The 15,551-nt window shown below is 55.2% G+C and overlaps 1 protein-coding gene and 2 long non-coding RNA genes across 4 annotated transcripts in view; 2 read left to right on the plus strand and 1 right to left on the minus strand.

Annotated features, from left to right (window-relative positions):
* The window catches only part of LOC130680073 (uncharacterized), a 195,579-nt gene that overhangs the window by 17,010 nt on the left and 163,018 nt on the right, over positions 1–15,551 (plus strand). The gene's annotated exons all lie outside the window — the stretch shown is intronic.
* The window catches only part of LOC130680075 (uncharacterized), a 39,599-nt gene that overhangs the window by 4,453 nt on the left and 19,595 nt on the right, over positions 1–15,551 (plus strand). The gene's annotated exons all lie outside the window — the stretch shown is intronic.
* LOC130680069 (uncharacterized) lies at positions 5,972–11,054 on the minus strand. Its single transcript, XM_057490080.1, has 4 exons — positions 10,370–11,054; positions 6,798–6,919; positions 6,585–6,689; positions 5,972–6,214 (listed from the first exon to the last, which is right to left on the minus strand). Exons 1-3 carry the CDS (start codon positions 10,937–10,939, stop codon positions 6,635–6,637), a joined length of 747 nt encoding a protein of 248 aa, XP_057346063.1. The 5' UTR covers positions 10,940–11,054; the 3' UTR covers positions 5,972–6,214; positions 6,585–6,634.

Here is a 15,551-nt window from a genome sequence, read left to right on the forward strand (position 1 = left end):
ATCCAGGTTATGGCAAAGGATCACTGGTATTTAATGATTGTGTGTGTGTGTGTGAGAGAGAGAGTGGGTGGGGGGTGGAGGGGAGAGGGCGAGGAGAGAGCATAAGCTAGCAGGAGAGCTCTTTAACGGCTTTATGCAGTTTTACCAGCATAATTTGTCAAAGATTCTGTCCTTTCCCCATTCCTGTTTACACTTGGTTCCTTAATAGTTGATTGTACGTGTTTATTTCTGGTCTCTCTCGTCTATTCTGTTGAGTTACATGTGCATCATTATGCCAGGACCTTACTGTTTTAATTACTGTAACTTGTAATATAGTTTGCAGTCCTGAAGTGTGGTTCCTCCCATTTTCTTCTTTCTCTAGATTGTTTAGCTCTTCTGGGTCTTTTGTGGTTCCAACTGAATCTTAGTTTTTGAAAAAGTATTTTTGAAAAGTAATCATTGTGGTATTTGTGGGGACAGTATTGAATCTGCTCATCACTTTAGGTCAGATGCTCCAAAGCACAGGTAACAAACAAAAACAAACGAGGGGCTGCATAAAACTAAAAAGCTCTGTACTGCAAAAGAAATAATCAAATGGAAAAGCAACCTACAGATTGGGGAAAATACTTGAAAATCGTGTATCTGGTAAGGGTTTAATATCCAAAAATATGTAAGTAATTTGTACAACTCAGGCAGGAAAAGAATTGGAACATGAGCCAAGAACTTGAATAGATACTTCTTTAAAAACAGAGAAATGGGATTCACATGAAGAGACGTTCAACATTACTAATAATCAGAGAACTAAATCAAAACCAAAATATAATCACTCCTCATGTAGAATGGCTATTATAAAAAGAAGTGTTGGCAGGGATATAGAAAAATCGGAATCCTTGTACATCCTTGGGCTGTGTCTGCATCTGTCTGTGTCTCAACAATTGATGTGGGAGATTCTTCCTCTGTCAGTAATTATTTGTAAATTCTGATTGCTGTGTGGGGTCCCAGGGGCTGCAGAGAGCACTGTGTATATCCATTCCGTATTCATGAGCATTTGGTTAGTTTCTAGAACAGTGATTTTGACTCTCGTTGTTGGGACCAAACAGGTGCGCAATATTGGGGATGTTTGTGTGCAGGGACCACTGTAGGCGTGTACACAGCCTTAGTAGATGCCGGCTGTTTTCCAAAGAGGTTCTACCAATTTAACTTCTCACTAGGCCTACATGAATGATCTGATTGTTCCAGAACCTGGGGAGCATGTGGTATTCCTGGTATTTTTTCATTCATCTAACCTGGTTTCTGTCTTACAACAGCTCATTGCAACTTTTATTAGCATTTCCCTTAAAATTAAACAGGGTAGAAAGCTTTTTAAAAACACTTCAGTTATTTGCTTATCCTCTTTTATCTAATGTCTATTCTAGCTTTGACGATATTTTTCTAGTGGGCTTTCAGTACTTTGTTTTATTGGATGAAATTATTTACCTAATTTGGCTTGATGTCCTTTAGCAGATGCAGGTAATTTGAGTCTCTCCCACTCAGGCTTTCCACTGCTCTATCTCACTGGTGAACTTTGATAAAAACCAGCTCATAATATATCTTAGTGTGATCCAGGTTGTCATTTTCTCCTCTCTGTGTTTCTCTGTATGAGGAAGGAAATGTTTTTCTCCTCATTGTGAAAGAGCTCTGCTGTGTTCCAAATTAATGGTGTATTTTGTGTTTATGTTAGAACTTAAATTAAGAAGTTAATTTAAGAAGTGATTGATTCCAGCAAAGGCTGGATTCCTGAATGGCAAGACAGTTGAAGAACCAATATCTCAACAAAAGCGCTGTGTGAACAATACTGGAGATGTCAGGACAGAGTGGAAGGAGAAGTGGGATGTGACTGAAAGAGGAGCAGAGGGAATGCGGGGTAAGGAATTGATACCACAGGTGAAAATACACAGCATGCTCCCCGCTGATAAAGGACAGCAATCCACACATGCAGTTAAGATTCCCTAAGCACAATATCTACACTGTATAAACCATAAGGGGTTACAGTATGATAGAAAAACCAGAATTAACGTAAAAGACTTCAGGGAAATCAGAGGCCAACCAAATAAGCAAGAAAAAGGCTGACAGGTGATGTCTAAACATATATGCATAAGGTAGATACATCAACAGAGCACCATTTTTAAAATGCCCCAAGAAATTTTCATGTCAAACCACAATTCTACACCCATCAGCAATATTAACCACAAAGGTGTTTTAAGAAAAAGTTAAAAGTGAGACACTTCATAGTTCGCAGCCTTGAATTAGAAGAACTACTAGAGTGAGTTCTAAAGTCCAAAGGAAAGTAACCCCAAGTTGAAAACCGGCAATGCAGGGAGAAACGAAGAGGAAAGGACAAGGCAATTTATGAAGAGAGGTGAATGTTAGTCTGTGAGTTCTAGAGTGAGCTCTCACGGAGATCAGACCATGTAGAATTAAAGTGCATGATAACAGTAATAAAAGTCAGGAAGGGTAGGAGAATTGAAAGTGTTTTAAGGTATTAATCAGGATTTGGGAAAGTGGTAAGAATAATTATTTTATTAGAATGTCTTTATTTTTTTTAAGTTTATTTGTTTTTTTATTTTGGTATCGTTAATGTACAATTACTTGAGCAACATTATGCTTACTAGACCCCCTTTTATTAAGTCCCCCCACATATCCCATTACAGTCACTGTCCATCAGTGTATAAGATGCCATAGAATCATTACTTGTCTTCTCTGTGTTATGCTGCCCTTCCCTTGTCCCCCCCACCCCCCACTACATTGTGTGTGCTTATCATAATGCCCCTTTCTCCCCCTTATCCCATCCCTTTCCCCCACCCTCCGCAGTCCCTTTCCCTTTCGTAACTGCTAGTTCATTCTTGGGTTCTGTGACTCTGCTGCTGTTTTGGTCCTTCAGTTTTTGCTTTGTTCTTAATACTCCACAGATGAGTGAAATCATTTGATACATGTCTTTCTCTGCCTGGCTTATTTCACTGAGTATAATACCATCGAGCTCCATCCATGTTGTTGCAAATGGTAGGATTTCTTTTCTTCTTATGGCTGCATAATATTCCATTGTGTATATGTACCACCTCTTCTTTATCCATTCATCTACTGATGGACACTTAGGTTGCTTCCATTTCTTGGCTATTGTAAATAGTGCTGCGATAAACATAGGGGTGCATATCTTTTTCAAACTGGGCTGCTGCATTCTTACGGTAAATTCCTAGGAGTGCAGTTCCTGGGTCAAATGGTCAAATTTCTATTTTTAGTTTTTTGAGGAACCTCCATATTGCTTTCCATAGTGGTTGAACTAATTTACATTCCCACCAGCAGTGTAGGAGGGTTCCCCTTTCTCCACATCGTCACCAACATTTGTTGTTGTTTATCTTTTGGGTGTTGGCCATCCTAACTGGTGTGAAGTGCTATCTCATTGTGGTTTTAATTGACAAAATTACACTTCAAATTTCTTAGGAAAAAGAGACCTACATGCATCTTAATAAACCTCGCAGTCTTTCCTTACGTAACCGCAGTAGAGCACTGTTTCCTCAGTTAAGTACCTGAGAAAGCAGCTGGTTTGCTCATCTTTAAACACCAAAATCACCCTCAGCTGGAGCCGCACAAAGCATGAAGAAATGAGACTAGTGACATAACCGCAGAATCACATTTCCCATCTCATAGATGCTCACTGCAGAACATATACTTGTCAGGAAACAATGCCTCATGAATATTCTTACATTTCTGTATGGTCAGGACTTTCTGAGCAAACAGCTTTGGTATCTGGGTTAAACATGACTGCATAAGGATCCAAAAGACAGAGCCCACCAGACAGAAAGTTTCCTCTCTCCCCAGAGCCTAATGTTTACACTCCAGGTTATTTAAGCAATAGAGGAGACCTTTCCTTCTCTTCCAGAGTGAGGATCTGTTTACATTCCAGAGCAAACATGTCTATTTCCATCTCCAGAAATGCAAATGGACCAAAGTGCCAGCTATCAATGTAAGCTCCAAGTTTCATGATTTCAGAATTCCTTCCTTGTGGTGCAAACCCCAGTGTGCACATAGGGTATTTTTGCCTCTCACTGCATTACCCTATGGAGAACTGAGACATAGGGAACCAACACCACTCACTCTCTGAGTAAATAAAAGGTATAATTTCAGATCCAAAACAAAAAAGAAAGAGAGAAAAGCTAATACAGCCGCTGTGGCCATTCAGGGAGGTCTCCCCCTTACCCCAATATACTTTCTGGGAATGAAGTGTGCTTGTCCTAGAGACAGACCACCAGGGGTTCAAATCCAAGCTGCTTCACCAGTTGCTGGTGCCCACACAGCACACCTGCTGGGCCTCACCTCTCCTCCTCATCCAGGGGCTCCACAGCCTGGAAAAACAACATGAAGTGCTCGTTGGGCTCCCGGTCACACAGCGCAGGCAAGTGCTTTTGCATCTGGATCTAGTGTAGGATGGAATCCACAATCATGCTCTGTCATCTCCAAGATCCATCTGTTTTCTCAGTGGGCCAAACGAGTGACTTGAATAAGGGTATGTGGAAATCACAACCCCTACATCTTTCAAATCCTTGGTGGCGACATCAGTTTGTAATCTCTCCTGGAATATATACTTTAGAGAGACTTCTAGAGGCTTGTACTTGACCTGCCACACAGCATGAATTCCTTGCTTCCCTATTCCCAGTCTGGGGCTCCACCTGCAGCATAAGACCTGAAGACTTGTCTCCAGCCTGGAGCCCCCCCAAGGAGGTGTTTGTGCTGATCGTGGAACTCCCCTCCAGGCCAGGCCTCCTCTCCTGGGAGGGTGAACACATCCCGAGAGCCCTTGGGGAGTGTTATGGGGAGACCAGAGCCAAGTGCCTCTGCTCAGCCTCCCGAGCCTTTTGTCACAGACGTCAGGCCGCTCAGCAGCCTGGCCTGGGGATGGATGGCTGAGGGGCACCATGGGGGAGGACTGGGGACCTGGGAGCTTTGGGGGGTGCTCTGAGGTGTGAAGTGTGGAGAAATTGGGCTCACAGAAAGCCCCCCAATGTAAGGAGTGCACCTCTTGGAGGTGCTTTGAGAGACCAAGTTCAGCGTTTTTTGAAAAGGAATTTTCTGGAATGTGTGGAGCAGCTGTGTCTCATTAAATGGGACAGTGCTAGACTGGTGCCCTGCAGCCGTGGGATCTACTTGGGTACGTCTGCAGTGGTGTTCAAGACCTGAAGAGACACCCTGGGGCTTCTAATCAGCAAGTTTCTGTGTCCGATCATAATCTATAGGTGACAGGAAATAAGGTTCACTTTCTGTTTGAACAGCCCTCCCCAGTGCTGTCAAGGTGTGCCAGCCTGGGGCTTAGTGCGCCCCGTTCTTCCTGAGCACCTTATGGGGGGAGAACAGAGGATAGAGGGAAACCTGGTGGAGGTCAGGGCCCCCCTGCGTCATAGAGTTTGAGGGCTGGGGGTGCGGTGGGCTGGGGCACACGATGTCTGCAGGAGGGGCAGAGCTTTGAGAAGAAAGAGCAGTGTGGTGGCGATCCGTTCATCATTTATTACATTCTGCACAGGGATGACCCCAACCCCCAGGAACCATTAACCTCAGACACAACACCCAGACCACACTGTGCCTGGGGAGGCTATTTCTCAGGGATTAGGGGAGGGAGTTGCACAAGGGCTCCGCTGGGAGCATGTCCTGGGACCCTGCGTCAGCCGGCCACCCTTGCAGCCTCGGATGCCTCCGCTGGGCACCCAGGGGGCGGTGGTCCCATGCAGCACTGCGCCGTCTCTGTGTCCATCCTGGGAAAGGCTGGCCATGGTGAGGACGGGCCCCAGCTCTTTCTGGACCATTGTGGCTACGACTCGGTGGCTGATGGCACCCAGGCAGCTGTTTGGCGTCACGGCGGGAGACCACCTACTCTAAGGGGAAAACCCTCCACACGGTGGGGTGGCTCGCCTTTGTCCAGCGGGCCACGAGCAGAGGGTAGGACACAGCACGAAGGCGGCCAGGTTGGCAGGGGCTACGTACAGGCCCTTGAGGAGGCAGCGGCAGCCCGGGGAGATGCCGAAGTCGGCCGACGGAGGAGGTGCCAGAGCAGCTGCCCCAGCAGAGGCTCAGGATGAGCAGCGGGAGGAGGAGGAGCAGCAAGCAGACTGGGGTCCTGGGGCGCCAGGGGCCGCCTGCCCGAAGGGGAAGCAGCTCTCCTCCACATGCAGCCAGGACACCAGCAGGGCCGCGGGCCCGATGACAGCAGCTACAGGGCCACACACGGGTGATCAGAAGAGGCAGGTTATCCCGGGTTCCCCCCATTATCCTGCTTCCACCCCGTCCCCACTGCCCTCTGGGCTCCGGGCCCTGTGCGGAGGGTCCTGTCCATCACCAGCACCCGGGGGGTCCCTGTCACGGGAAGGCTCCTGAGCGTCACCTACTTACAGAGGAGGAGGCTGGGTCCCGGAGGGGGAGGGGAAACACCCTTCAGTCTGACAGGCCTGGTCGGCCGTGGAGCTGGGACCCCAGCCCCACCTGTCTTTAGGACGCCCCCACACCCCACATGGCCTGAAGCTTCCCTGAGGCTGAGGAGCAGCCCACCACCCCCTGCCGATCGCCCCAGCCCAGAAACTCACCTGGCCCTGGCCGGCTGGTAAATTTACATCTTGTGGGGCCTGAAGAATAGTCACTTTCTGCCGGCCCCCTGGCCTGGGGGCTCCAGCTGGCAGGACAGGCTGTAGCTGCAGGACAAAGGGACACCTGTGAGCCCCTGGAGCCACACGTCAGGGGGCCCTTCTCCCAGAGCCTCCCGGCAGCTGCAGCCCACACCTGACTCTGGCCGGCCTCACCTCTCCTCCTCATCCAGGGGCTCCACGGCCTGGGCAAAGCACCGGAAGCGCTCATCAGGCTCCAGGTCATACACCTTGGCCAGCTTCCTCTGCATGGTGATCTCACTTTGGATGACAGGGAACTGGGGCAAAGAAAGAACAGGGTACAGAGAAGGAGGTGTGTGAGGAGTGGGGCACTATGATGGTCCCGGATCTTTGCTCATGGGAACCCGCCTTCCCTCCAATGCCATCCAGCCCTGCCTGTTCTGACAGTTGGGTCTCCAGCTCCTCCTCCAGGAAGTTGGCCTTGATGCCACACCCCATCCCCCACCTGACAAAGCCTTGAGTGTCATGAGATCTGGGTGTCTTAACTTTCTCAAGACACATTAGGCCCAGAGGATGGGCTGGACAGGGTCCTGCCCAGGGGGTCTTGATGGCAGGAAGGAAACCAAAGTGCATCAGAAACAGCCCCCTGAGCCCAGAACAAGGCCGGAACATCCTCACCCTTTCTCAAGTTGGAGGCCCACCAGGGCCTCCAAGGCTGTCCTGCCCAGAAACAGCACCCAGACCTGGCCCAGGCTCGGGGCTACCGAGAAGCAGGGACTGCACTGGGGAGCTGAGGCCTCCGGTGGGAAGGCACTGCCAGCCCCCTGATGTGCTTCCTGCCCTGAAGGAGCAGCATCCCTCCCCCTGGGCAGGGCCTGAGGAGGAGGCCAGTCCTGCCCAGATGCTGCCCCCTGGAGCCCTCAGCCCCACCTGCCCTGGGGCCAGGACCGGGGCTTAAGCCGGTCCTTCTGGCAGTCCTCTCCAAGAAGCCCTGCTCTTGGGGTGGAGGGGGGACTCAGGAGTGTGGGAGGCCCGGTGCTGAGAGGTCTGGGCTCACTGGGGGCTCTCTCCTCTCTAAAGCTCACCATCCTACCCCCCTGTGCCCCTCTGGGCTCACTCACATCCTCATATTCCAGGTGTTTGTCTATGGAATCGTCCAGGATCAGTCCAAGGTAGGGGACCACGTCCTGTGCACCGGGTTGGGGAGGTGATGAGTCCCTGCCTGCCTCAGGGGCGCCCACAGAGCCTCCCCTGAACCCCACATCCGCAGCCCCCAGCTACCTTGGACCACCCTGTGCTGCCTCCCCACCTCCCTTCGCCCAGCTCTCCCCTCCTGGGCCCTCCCAGGGCTGGCTTTTGGCCAATCCCAGGCCCTGTGGTCCCTGCTCCTGTCCTCCAACTTCCCCCTGTACCCAGCTGCTCTCGCCCTCCTCCTGGTCACCCCAGTGCTGGCAGCTCAGGGCTGGTGGCACCAGGAGCAGGTGCAGGGTTGCCCCCACAGCCCCGAACCTGGCCACGCCTCTCTCACCTTTGTCCTCCTCTCCTCGGGTCCCATGCGGCCCCGCTGCCTTGCCCTCAATATGGACTCCAGCTCCTGCAAGGTCCAGGACACTCAGGTGCTCATGCTCCCCTCCCACGTGGCCTCCCACAACCAGTCCATGGTTGATGGATGCCAGGCCCCCAGTAAAGTGGAGCCAGGGAGGGAGACAGATGAGGCCCTTGGGGGCCTGGGGAACCCTACCTCCATCAGCTCCCCCCTCTCACCCCGCACACCTGGAGTCCTTCCCAAAGCTGTGCCACAGCACGGAAGGGGACTTGCCCCGAGGACCCCTCCCTTCCAGACCTCCATTTACCTTGAACAGCCGCTTCCTGTGAACCCAGTTGTCCTGTGTTTTCAGGTCTTCATATACCATCAGGCAGACACTAAGGGGAGAGGAGAGGAGGAGGTAGATACATGGCCAGCAGGTGGAGAGCCTCGGGACCGACCCCATTTCCTGGAGATCCTAGAAGGCCCACTAGCCTGCAGGAGGCTTTCCACCACGGCCCTGAGCCCTGGGGAATCCATGGCCTGTGGAGGGGGCTTCATGTTTCCACCCAGGGCCTCCATTCCCAGTTCTCCCCAGGGGCGAATCTGCTTTGGGCGAGGTCGCTGTCCTTGGGGCAGAGACCTCCTGCTGCAGAGCACAAGCTCAAGATCTCCAGTGGGCTTCAACCCACACTTGACATTGCAGGAAACTGATTACTGCAGGGGTACCCGTGGCCTAACCCACAGGGGGCCCCAAGAGCCTGCCATCCCTGTCCTTAAGCTCCGCCACCTCCCAGGAAGTCCCAGCCAACTGAGGGAACACTGCCAGATGTCGGTGTGTCCCTGTCCACTCAGGTGCCCTGGTTCCAGGGACAGGAGTACCCACCAGGAAACATGTCCCCAGGTGCTTTCCAGACGATGAATAGCAGGGCTCTGCAGGGCCAAGACAATGGCATGGAGGGCAGTGTAGTTCCTGAGGTTCAGACTCCCCTGGGACGGAAGACAGAGCTGAGAGCGTGGCCTGCTTCTCTACTCTGTCCCCCCATGAACTCCTGTCCTTAAGGAGACAGACATCCAGGGAGCCCAGCACACCTACTACCTGCTGAGCAGCCCTCCTGGGTGGAGGACTGTAGCTCAACCCAAGGAAGGGGCCAGGGATGGCTGTCCCCCCCTTGGGACCTGTGAGTGCAGGTCTGCACACCCCTGGCAGGAGGGGCCCAGGGACTGTGCAGGGCAGACCACAGGCACCCATTCTGAGAGCTGGCCAAGGAGGGGACCCCGGGGGCATCCCATGACATACCATGGCCACCCAGATCCAGAACCTAACCACTTCGGCCCTGTCCGAGGCCATCATGCTCGGGGTCCCGAGGCAGGTGGTGGTGACCAACTTAACCAAGGCATCAAATTCCCTGAGGACCCTATACGTCCTATACGTGGTGAGAGCCAGGCGCTCAATGTCTCCCATCTGTGGCTGGTTCCGTAAGTAACTGTTAAATTCCGCAAAGTCCATCCTGTCGTACAGCCCCTGGGGATCACAAGGGAGGGTCATCCAGCTGTGCCCCTGGTGCCCCTGTTCCCAGGCAGGGTCACCGGTCAGAGCTGGAGCCCAGGCAGCTGAGGACGTGCTGTGAGCCTCGTGGCCATCCGGACTTCAGACCCTGTCCACTGAGGCACCCAGTGGTGGGGAACAGAGGGGCTTTGCTCACAGGCACCCTCACTCACCTCCTCCCTGCAACAAAAGGCAGCTCACGCCTGCCCAAACTGGGGCATCTGCCACCCCGTGGACCCCACTACCCACTCAGGTGCAGTTTCCCCCAAAACAACTCCACCCAGAGCCTTTGTTGGTGTCAGTGTCTCCCACAGTCAGTCCATGGCAGGGGCCTCTGAAGTGTGGAGGCTGTGGAAGCCTGCCAGGCCAATGGCCCGAGGACCTAAGGCCCTGGCAGCACCTCCCTGAGCACCCCTCCCCTGCCCTGCCCCTCCCAGCCCGGCCAGGCCCTGCCCACCTTCCCTCCGCTCCAAATCATTGGTCTGCAAGGATCCCTAAGGGCCGGCCCTATTGTCCCCGTGTGGTCAGTGAGGGCTTGGGGGCGAGGAGAGTCTTTCAGGGCACATGGTGAGTCTGGGGGGAAGCTGGGACATGGGCCCAGATCACAGGAGTCCACGTCAGGGACGGCAGGTCTGGGGCAGCCCGTGACACAGGGAAGGCCCACCCCCGACCCTGAGAGCCCGCTCAGCTCACCGCACAGATCAGGGTCAGCTGCTCGGCCACCAGGCCATGGGGAAATGCCAGAATGGTCCACTCCTCCTTCCTCCACACGTGCCGGGTGATGGCGACACAGGCGCGGGTGGGCTCCGGGTCCGCCTCTGGCTCTGCCAGTCCCGGTGCCATTCCTGCAGGTGCCACGGGACCCGGGACCAAGGGCTCATGGGGCTCCAGCTCGGGGCCTGGCACCGGGGCTGAAACCACTCCTGGGATGTCCCAGGGGCTCATGGGGTCTGGACATGGCTCTGGCTCTGTAAGGCCTGGTACCATCACGGCAGTTGCTCTGCGCACCAGGCCTGAGGGCTCCTGGGGCTCCAGCTTGGGTCCTTGCCTCAGAGCTGAGGCCTCTGCTGGGATGTCCTCCAGCTCTGCAGGGGCTGAGGCGGATGACAATGGCCGTAGCTCCCGCACAGGGGTCTGAAAGAGCGCCTGGACTCGCTGTAGCCACGAAGCCAGCCTTCCCTTTGTCACTGGAGCCAGCTGCGTCTGCCGTGGGTCTGGAGCGCAGGACACAGAGAAAGGGTCACCCCGGGGCTGATTTCGCATGACTTACAATGACATCTTGAAGAGCCCTCAGTGCCTTGAAGGGAACCCCAGTCTGGGAAGCCCACCCTAGACAGTCCCCTGGCCGCAGCCCCTCACCTTCCAGCTCTGAAAGCGTGGGCCCCAGTTGCTCGTCCTGCCAGGTAACGTGCCTAGCCCGTCCCATCCTGCGGCTGGGGTAAGGCCTGGGGGTGGCAGAGTGAGAAGCCTGGTCTTTCCAGCCGCACTGCCCTCCGGGTCCACCCTTGTGTGGGCCTGGCCGCTGTGCGCTCCCCTGCCTGTCCCGGCACCTGCCCCTCCCCCTTCCTGACCCTGCGTGTCTGTCCTGGGACCCCATCCTCTCCCATCCTCCCGAATAGGAAGTCCCCAGTCGTCAGCCCCCCCATGGGAATCCAAAGCTGAGTGACCTGTTGGGCTCTGCTGTGGGCTCATGGGGCTCCCGCTCGGGGCCTGGCTCTGAGGCTGAGGCCACTGCTGGGACATCCTCCAGCTCTGCAGGAGCTGAAGCAGGTGACACCAGCCGTCTTGCCAGCACAGGGGTCTCAGGGAGCTCCTGGATGGGCTCTAGCCGTGAAGCCGGCCCTCCCCGTGTCTCTGGAGCCAGCTGCCTCTGCCGTGGGTCTGGAGCGGGACACAGAGAAAGGGTCACCGTGGGCCTGATTCCCCGCGCCTTACAATGACAGAAGAGCCCTCAGTGCCTTGAAGGGAACCCCAGTCCGGGAAGCCCACCCTAGACGGTCCCCTGGCTGCAGCCCCTCACCTTCCAGCACCGCCACCGTGGGCCCCAGGTGCTCCTCCTGGACCAAGTGGTGGAGGACTTGGCCCACCAGGGTGGATGAAGGCTGGCTGCCGTGGAGGTCGCTGGGCACGCTCTCAGGCTCCCAGGCAAGGCGCCTAGCCCGTCCCATCCTGCGGCTGGGGTAAGGCCTGGGGGTGGCAGAGTGAGAAGCCTGGTCTTTCCAGCCGCACTGCCCTCCGGGTCCACCCTTGTGTGGGCCTGGCCGCTGTGCACTCCCCTGCCTGTCCAGGCACCTGCCCCTCCCCCTTCCTGACCCTGCGTGTCTGTCCTGGGACCCCATCCTCTCCCATCCTCCCGAATAGGAAGTCCCCAGTCGTCAGCCCACCCATGGGAACCCAAAGATGAGTGACCTGCTGGGCTCTGCTGTGCTCCCCCAACCCCAAGCCCCAAACTCCTCCTCCCCCCATTCTGTGAGATGGGCAGCACCTCCTCTGGACCCAGTGAACGCTCACATTTTCAGTTCCCCCTCTGGCCCCTCGTCATGCCCCCTGTTGCTTGAGGAGGCCGTGACGGCATCAGTCGTGACACTCCCTGGCCGTGACCTGCGGATGATGCCTGAAGTGACTGCCCGAGTCCACCCGGGATGGGGTCCCAGTATTGTGTCTGCTTCCTTCACTCAGTTGTGCTAAGTGTCCCCAAAGGGTCTGCACAAAGTGGGCACTGCGTACCTATTGTTGCTTAAGGAAGTCCTACCAGAACTTCTCCAGGTACCCCTCTCCTGCCCCCAGAGGTCCCTCATGTGGCGACAGTGAGGACAAGGACCCGGCCCAAACACAGGGAATCGCGAGCCTCCGTTCCAAAGGCTGCTTCCCATGTGCTTTTCCAAATGAGCCAGGCTCCAGGCCACTGACGGGTGAGGCCAAAGGCTTTCATCGGGTACAGAGAAGTAAGCCCCGAAGTGGCCCAGCTTGGCCGGCAGTCCTTTACCATGCCGGGCACCAGGGGAACCCCTCTAAGGCTCCTCCCATGTTCCCCATGGGCACCCTAACAGGCTGATCGCCAGCCTCCCTGCCTGTCAGAGGAGCACGCTGAGGCTCAGACACGTGGGGACATGCAAGACACACCGCGGGCTGTGGGCAGAGGCCCGACTGGCCAAGGAGGGGTTGGGTGCTCACCGGGGGAGCCGCTGGCCCGTGGTCAGCTGGTCAGCATCATCGGGTGGGAGTGTGGCCTCGGGAGCGCTCCGGCTGGTGTTTGGAGCTGGTTCCACTCGTGCCTTTCGCTTTCTCCACTTCCTCCTCACACCTATCCAGGGATCCCTGCACTTGCGGACCTCAGTCCCATGGACAGATGGCTCAGGTTCAGGCTAAGGGGGGAAACAGGGATATAGTCAGTGGGAAACCCAGGAATCACCAGGACGAGGCAGGTTTGCAGCTCACCCGAGAGCCCCCAGCCCCCTGGGGTGCGAGCAAGGAGAGGCACGGGGTGCCCCCGGGAACAAGGTTCCAGGCCCTCTGGAGTGGTCCTGTCAGCCACTCTCGTGGGGAAGCCCTGGGAGGGAAGGGATCCTGGGTGTAGACAGCCTGCCCCAGGTCCAGGGAGATGGAGTAGGTGAATCCATCCACCAGCTCCTCCACGCTCCCCAGGGTGGAGCTCTGCAAAGCCGGCACCTGGTAGCTGGGGAGGAGGCACCCATGGTTGCGTGGACCTCCCCACAGGGGGCAATGTGGGCCCCCAACTCTGCCCCCGAGATCAGGCCCACAGGGCCATCTGCATAGACATCCAGTCCCTCAGGGAAGAGGAGGACACCCCTGGGCTCAGGATTAACATGTGGGTGGAAGTACCTGGTCCCAACACTCACCTCCATGTCCTGAATCATGAGACCAGAGCTGTGACACTGACTGCCCCCTGCTCCCCAGCCTTCAGTCCCACCCATGCCCCATGCCCACCGCACACACACAAGGGGCCTGGGGAAACGTCAGCCAGGATGGGTCACACTCGTGGCCTGGCCCTGGAATGGCCCGCTCTGGGCTGCCCTGTGTTACCTCGGGGCTCCTCGGGATACACGGATAGAGGCGTTGGAGGAGGTCACTGAGCCAACGCCCACAGCGAGCAGGAAGACTCTCCCTCTCGGCTTCCCTGACTCCCTCGCTTTCAGAAGGCTCCGCACAACAAGACCGCATGTTGCTCTGTCGAGCGCCTCCGGTCAAGTGAGCTGGACTGGGTTCTGCGACCAGGAGCTGGGTTCCATCCGTCCGGGTCACAATTGAGGTTCTACTTGGCATGTCATCAGTGACATCACTTCTTCAAGGGCCCCTCCCTGCATTCAGACACGCCCACGTGCCCCTCTGGGCTGCTGACTGCCCCCCCTCCTGGCCCTTGCCATGCATGAGTACACACATCTCCACCAGAGCCCTCCCCACGCTCTCTGGCAATGTCACCGGGGTCCCAGCTCTGAGGAGACAAGAGCTGAGCTCAGTCCGCTTTTTCTCACTAGTTCCCTGTCCTGCTGAGGCCACAGCACCTCCCAGGACCTGCCCAACATCCCAACCTGCACAGGGAGGGTCACGCCAGACATTTCTCCCTAAGGACATCCCCAGGGATACATGGATGACACCTCCAGCTCCTGGGGACTGGCGTCACATGTGTCTGACACACAGACTCAGAGATGGAAGAATGCCAACCAGGCTTGGCATGGAGCATGGAACACCACGCAGGTCAGGCCGGGGTCCAGGCCGTGTGATCTTGGGCAAGTCAGTCCCCTTCTAGGCCGTTTTCAGGTGTGCACCTTGAAGGGGCAGCAATGAGAGGAGATCCAGGTGTTGCCATCTACTGCCTTCCACCTTCCACAGGTCCAGGCTGCTCTCAAATCTGAAATCCGCACCAGGCGTGTGTGTGTGTTTGGGGTGGTGGTGCAGATACAGCATCTTATTCTTCACCTTAGAAGGGATAGCTTGGCATGCCCACAAGATAGATTTCTAGTAACTTCTCTAAGATGAAAGGTCCCTCAATTTTTGTTGGATTTAGTCCACCTTCTGACATGTGACTGCGCTGTCAATATGCCTAGATGAGCTGTACTTCCTGATCACTGGGTCCAGTCAGCCTAGTACCATCAATGGGATGGGCCAGTGTGACGGCTTCTGGAAGAAAAAGGAGATGAAGCTTCCTTCTGTCTAAATGACAACCCAAGTCTGGAGGTCTGATATGCCTCTGAGATAGTTTTCTCTCCTTGCCGGCTGAAAGCTAACTGCCCTGCTGGTCTTTACTCACAGGAAGAGAACAAAGAGCATTTTCCTGACCAATACTTACACACTGGGTGCTTGGGGACCAAGTGATGAAGCCCCATGTGCAGCAGGAACTGCAGTTTGAGACACTCTGATTACACTGACAATCATTCACTGTCATCTCCAAGATTCGTCTGTTTTCTAAGTAGGCTAAATGAGTGACTTCAATAAGGGTATGTGGAAATCACCACCCGTTCTTCTTTCAAATCCTTGGTGTCACCAGGCATTACTGCTTTCAATGTATACAGGGAGTTCTAGAGGCTTGTACTTGCCCTGCCACACAGCATGAACTCCTGGCCGGCACAGTCCCCCGTGTCTAGCAAGGAGGAAGCCGGGAGCTCTGCGTCCCTGACAGCTCGGCCCTGTGGCCTCTGACACTGAAGGAGCGGCACTGCGGGCACTTGGTCGGGGTGGGGGGTGCTGCTCCTGATACCAAGACCCGGTCCTCGTCCCTGAGGTCAAACCACAAAACACAATGACAAGGGTTTGAAGAAAGGAAAGAATAGTTTATTGACTTGCTAGCAAATGAGGGAGTGGCCAGCTCCTGCCTTGAAGAACCACCGTCCTCCTGACACAAGCGGTCAGGGCTTTT

This window comes from Manis pentadactyla, chromosome 12 (assembly GCF_030020395.1).
Source record: "Manis pentadactyla isolate mManPen7 chromosome 12, mManPen7.hap1, whole genome shotgun sequence".
Lineage (NCBI taxonomy): Eukaryota > Metazoa > Chordata > Mammalia > Pholidota > Manidae > Manis > Manis pentadactyla.